This window comes from Abramis brama (genome assembly GCF_963993115.1).
Source record: "Abramis brama genome assembly, chromosome: 4".
NCBI classification, from domain to species: Eukaryota; Metazoa; Chordata; class Actinopteri; order Cypriniformes; family Leuciscidae; genus Abramis; species Abramis brama.
In genome coordinates this window covers 26,886,757-26,893,110 of record NC_139966.1, presented here as the reverse complement: position 1 = coordinate 26,893,110, position 6,354 = coordinate 26,886,757, and the positions used below count along the sequence as shown (strand labels likewise).

At 38.6% G+C, this 6,354-nt stretch overlaps 1 protein-coding gene across 1 annotated transcript; it reads left to right on the top strand.

Moving 5' to 3' along the window:
* Positions 1 to 552: 552 nt before the first annotated feature.
* On the top strand, positions 553 to 2,497 carry LOC311082121 (E3 SUMO-protein ligase ZBED1-like; the record flags this gene model as incomplete). The annotated part of the gene is made up of 2 exons (XM_084112863.1): positions 553 to 1,719; positions 2,078 to 2,497. The coding sequence occupies 2 exons, from the start codon at positions 553 to 555 to the stop codon at positions 2,495 to 2,497; spliced, it is 1,587 nt and encodes a 528-aa protein (XP_083968989.1).
* Positions 2,498 to 6,354: the final 3,857 nt, after the last annotated feature.

The following is a 6,354-nucleotide window of genomic DNA, read 5'->3' as shown; positions in this document are numbered from 1 at the left end:
GCAGCTGTCTGGTTAGGCTAGTGCACATGACCATTAGTGGTGGGGGAAAAAATCGATTCTGTTTAGTATCGCGATATTTTGCGCACGCGATTATATCGATACAGTAGCGCAAAGTATTGCGATATTTAATTATAAAATTATCTGTTTTACTTTCGGGTTTTCTTCATTGGTTTTCTCGGAGTTTACTCTGATCATGTACATTCGCGTATTACATCCACAGGGTGGCGCTTTGTAGTCGTGCTCGTGCATTCAACAACAAATTAAAATAAAAAAATGGCTTCATCACAACCGGTTGTACACGACGCTCCGTTGTCTTTCAAATCGAAAGTGTGGGTAAATTTTGGGTTTCATCAAAAAGCAAATAGTAAAGACCTTGACATGCAGCATGCTATATGCAAGGAATGCCATATGAAGATTAAGTACTGTGGGAATACGACAAACTTGAGAGCCCATCTTACAAGGTATCATTTGGAGTTAGCTGCCACTGAGGAAGTGAAACGCCCCAAAGTTGTTGTCCTACCCCCAAATCAACGCACCTTGGACCAAACAAAAATGATCAAGTTACCTCCAAACTCCGAAAGAGCTAAGAAAATCACGGAGGCGATTGCCTACTTTATCTCCAAAGATTTGCAGCCTTACAGTGTTGTGGAGAACGAAGGTTTCCAGAATCTGCTTAGCATACTGGAGCCCAGGTATGTGATCCCCTCACGTAAATATTTTACCGACTCTGCCATCCCCAAACTCTACAGCGAAGTCAGAGATGAGGTAAATGAAACTTTGAGTTTAGCCGACGGAGTTGCTATAACGTGTGACGGTTGGTCATCAAGAGCTACGGAATCGTACATGACCATAACCGCGCATCACATCACGAATGAATGGCAGCTTTTAACTCATGTTTTACAAACCAGGGCGATGCATGAGAGCCATACCGGGGCCAGTGTGGCCGAGTTGCTGAAAACGGCAACCGAAGAGTGGGGTATCGCTAACAAACAGATTGTTTTGGTTACGGACAACGCGTCCAACATGGTTGTGGCCGCGCAGGTGGGGGGGTATCTTCACGTGAAATGTTTTGCCCATACGCTCAACCTCGCCTCACAGCGCGCACTAAAGCTGCCTGCTGTCGCCAGGTTACTAGGAAGAGTCCGGCGCATAAGCACTTTTTTCCACCGCAGTGCAATCGCCAACTTCATGTTGGAGCAAAAACAAAAGCTTCTGGACCTCCCCACTCACAAGCTCAAGACCGATGTTGTGACCCGTTGGAACAGCGGGTACGAAATGCTTGAACGTTTCCTGGAACAGCAACCAGCGATCTGTGCTGCTCTGTTGTCCTCTGAGGTCAGGAGGTCAGGCAGTGATATGTGCACCATAAACGAAAATGACATTACAGATGCTGAGGATATAATGCTAGCACTTCGACCGATGTTAGTAGCCACAAAACTTGTTTTAGAGGAGAAGAATCCCACTTTGTCTATCATTGCTCCAGTGCAGGCAAAGCTGCTAAATGACACACGAGAGACAATGGGGGACAAACCAATTGTGAGGGACATCAAACAGGCAATAAGTCAAGATCTGCAGAAGAGATACAGCACTGTTGAAGAAAAAAACACTCTCCACACAGCATCTGTCCTGGATCCACGATTTAAGTCACTGCCTTTCCTGACCACAGATGACATCAGTGACATTTATTCCAGACTGGTTGTGGAGGCAGCCAGCCTTCAGGTAGGCTTTATTTAATTAACTACATTGTTTAAAGAGTTATTTTAAAATGTCAAAGTATTTAAAAATGCTATATTATTTATCTGATTTTTTTAAAAACCATGCCTATGTTCATCTGGTGATTAATCTCTATACTGGTTTTAGTGGTGGTTAGCATTATTTTCTTATATCTTTTTTAATGCAATTGTTTAAATAGTTATTTTAAAATGTCAAAGTATTTAATGCTATATTATTTATCTGATTTTTTACAACCAAGCCTATGTTCATCTGGTGATTAATCTCTATACTGGTGGTTAGCATTATTTTCTTATATCTGTTTTAATGGAAAATCTTTTAACATATATCTAATGTTTCCCTGCAGCCCACTATTAGGCAAGAAGAGACCAGCAGTGCCTCTGGAGAAATGGATGGACAGGAGCTTGAAGAGCCTAAACCTAAAAGAAGATCTGGGCTAGCTGATTTACTGGGAGAAACATTTTCTACCACAGCCCCACAAAGGTCACCATTTACCCAAGCTGAAGAGGAAGTGAAGAGATACCAGGAGGCTTCTCCACTGCCACTAGAAGAAAACCCCCTCAACTGGTGGAAAGCTCATGAGACAACGTATCCTTACCTAGCCAAACTCGCTAAAAGATACCTGAGCATTCCAGCCACTAGTGTGTCTGCTGAAAGGGTGTTCTCCACTGCAGGAGACATAGTATCGGCCCAGAGGAGCACTTTAACATCAGAGCATGTTGACCAACTCCTTTTTCTTAACAAAAATGCCAATATTCCCAAATGAGTTTTGGTTGATGACCTTGCAGCCAACAGGACTGGACTCTAGCAGTACACATTTTTTTTTCTTTTTTTTTTCAATTTGATTGAAGCTCTAAGTTACTCTTATTTATATAATTATTCTCATGTTTATGTTACTAAATTTTATTTACATTTTAATTTATGTGCTGAGAGCTCACCATTTATGTGAGAGGTCTCCTATTCAGAGAATAATTGTGTCCTGTCCTGTAATAAGGTCATGTCCTGAATGTTCAAGGACAAAGTTTTTGCACTACCCTCCTAAGTTTTTGCACTTCTGTTATTAATGTGTAAAAGATAATATCAACATAATTAAATGTGACATTTGAAGTGAGTTGAGCAGTCTTTTTTTCCTCATTTTTTGTAATGCCTTCGAATAATATGGGAGACATGAATCGCAATATATCGCAGAATCGAATCGCAATACTTGCTGTATCGCAATATGTTAAAAATCGCAATAATATTGAATCATGGGCCAAATATCGCAATACTATCGAATCGTCACATTTTTGCCAATTCCCACCCCTAATGACCATGGACAGGAGTTGTCCCATATTCGATTTCAATTCAAGTCATTCAAATGCCCAGTTAACACAGAATGTTCCCCTAACGTTCCCATTTTTAGATTTGTTTTTATAACCTAAAGAGAACGTTCCATGCAGGTTATTTTTTAGATTTGTTTTTATAACCTAAACAGAACATTCCCAGAACGTTCCCTGCAGGTTATTTTTGGTAAACTGAGTTGATGCAGAAATTCATTAAATCAATTGATGAACTGATTAAAATAAATTGATAAAGCACGCTAAAAATGTAACCGTTCACAGCAGCTGAAAACAAACCAAATTTGAGGTGCACAAACTTCTACAGGCCTCCAGAGAAATCAAGTGTTTGCACAATTTAAAGATTTAAATTGTGTTAAAAATATTCACCCAAACTGTGATCAGTTAGTTCCACAAGCCAGAGAAAATATTACATAACCATTATCAGGCCGCAGAGGGCGCTCATGCACAATGTTTTTAGTGTTTAGTTGTAAGCATTTTCCGGGAATGCTGCATTCAGGTCTCGATTCTTGAAGCAAATTACTAGACAACTGACAAATTGAATCCAGTTAGATTGGGGAATAGCGTTGGAAACACTTACAAGCACATTATCAATATCACTTATCAAGTATTACTATCCACATGTGCAGAATCATGTTTTGATTAGTTAGTATTTAATATTTGACCACCAATACTTAAAGCTCCAATATGTAGGAATTTTGTAATAAAATTTCCGAAAATAACTTGCACAGTGTGATATATTTCCTCCAGTTGTGTACTTACAATATTTCAAAAGTCTCCAAAGATTTTTTATTTCAGAGAAATTCCGATTTTAAATAACTGGCCGTCCCGGAAAAGAAACGTCGCCTCTCAGTGACGCAATGTCCTCTCTATCCTTGTTTTCCGGTGTTGACCATGTGATCGGATATTCCACCACACCGGATTTTTTTTTTTTTTTTTTACAACAACTTTATTGAGTTTTTTTTTCTTATCACAATAAACAATAACGACGTCTGACAAAGAAGAAAAATAAATAAAATAAAAAATATGACCCACCACACCGGAATATCACATGGTCAAATGCGGAAGTGGTGGTTATAGATGGTTATTGCTGTTATGGATCACGATTACTCTTTGGCGAGTATTGAAGTGCCAACAAAACGAAAGCGTCCATATTCTGATACACGCAGACTGTGTGACAAACGAAGGAATAAAACCTGGATAAATATCGGCCAGGCGTTTTCGAGATGGAGAGAGCTGCGCGACTATCTTGGACTTGACAGAGACTCTGCTCTCGCGAGTGTATTGATAGACAGGTAAGACATGCAACTGTCAATAATAGCACTTATAAACAAAGTTATATTGCTCTTTGTACTTCGGTAAGGCTTTTTATCACGTGTGGTTACCGAGATTATGGCAGTACAATTAAATACAATCGGATATGTGTTGTTAAAAAATTATATTTAGTCATTACTTGCAAATGTTCGTTCAAATTTACTTTTAGATATTGGTTTGAACACGTTAAACAACACGGCATTAACCATAAAAACGTAAAACTGCACAACATTAACCCAACAAATCATTTGACAAATAGCTGTAAGTTGTAACGGGATAATATAGCATAACATTTCACGTTCCTTGCAGTTCATTAATTATGATGACATAAAATAATACGATCAGACATACAGGTAATACAAAAACGAATAAATTACCTCATCCGTGATCATGATTCATTAATTTCATTTAGATACATCGCTAGATGGTGAAAACGCATTAAAAACGACATCTCCCATCGTCACCTCCTTCATAGCGTCATCAAGCTTCGCCTTTGTTATTGTTGGAAACTGCGCCCTCTTGTGGTAAAAAAAAATCACATAGTGGAGCTTTAACAATTCTCTGGAAAAAACACTTTTTTCCGTCATCTGATAATTGTAACATGAGTGGAACTGGTTGCAAGATTGTAGTACCACACACTGTGTCTAAAAGGCAATCTCTTTGAAAGGTTTCTGAAAAGCAAACCAAAAACTGCATAATATGGTACAAGACGAGACATATGAAGATTACATATATTAGAAAATAAAGAGATTAGGACAAAGATGGTAATAAATACAGCAATTTACATAAGCTGTCAATGTTCATTGACAATAAAATGCTCACTCATTGCATCATTTTCAGCTGTTACAATGATTTTACTTAAAGCGATTGTTCATTTGTGGGTGAACTGTTATTTACTCACACTGATGTTTCTTTAAACCTGCATGAAGGGTTTTTTTTAAACATGAAGATATTTTAAAGAGTGCTGGTAATCTAAGAAAAATATAGAAAAAATATATAACGTTCTGAAAACGTTCTGGGAGCCAAAAATTGTTAGCTGGGTGTGCTCTCCTCAAGAGTTATATTCACTATCAAGTCATTTCCCACCACATGTGTACGTTTTTAGAGTTGCTCACTATCTCACTCTTTACTGTAGAGTTTACTGTCACAACTTACTGTATATGTATGTCACTTTGGCATTAGCGATCACTTGAATATACAGCTACAAATTATCGCGCTAAATCGCGTCTGCCTGCTGATCGCTGATTGGCTAAAAGTGCGTGCAACACCAACGCCAGCTGACTCTGGTTAGTAATGTCATGATGACTGATTTTATGGACTACATGCACACTTTAGTTTAGTTTTGTAACCAATTAGACTTTAAAATTTAGGTGTTTGAAAACCACCAAACTGACCCCAAACCAGCCCAAATTTTGTCCACCCGCCCAAACCCTTTTTTACCTGCACAATCAAATTCAAAACAGCACAATCTGGCAACACTAGCTACGTTTACATGGACACAATCGGAATGAAATCAATACGATTGTTAAATCTGAACAAGGTGTTTACATGAATGATAAATAAAGTAATCGGGTTGATGTGCACGTTTATATGTCACAAGTTTCAAATCGGATCTGATGTTTTGACATCAAATATACAGAGTTTCCCGCTTTTCGTGCATAAATATTCTCCTCTCTTGCTTATTTATTTGTTTTAAACAGCAGACGTAATATTAATTCGTCTATAGTCACAATTTAGAGCATAACCGTTTTGCCGTGCTGCTTATTGATCACGCAGTAAAAATGCCCCTCCCCGCGGCCAAATTCAGACGTCTGTGGATGAGAATCCAAAACGAGGACTGGTGGGACGTTGTCCTGCTTCACTTCACATACGCGTGAGTGAAATGAGAATTTTAGAATGACTGGAAACTTATTAATATGACACTTTATTCAACAGGAAGAACAGCTTGTTCCGCGCGTCATACGTCATTACG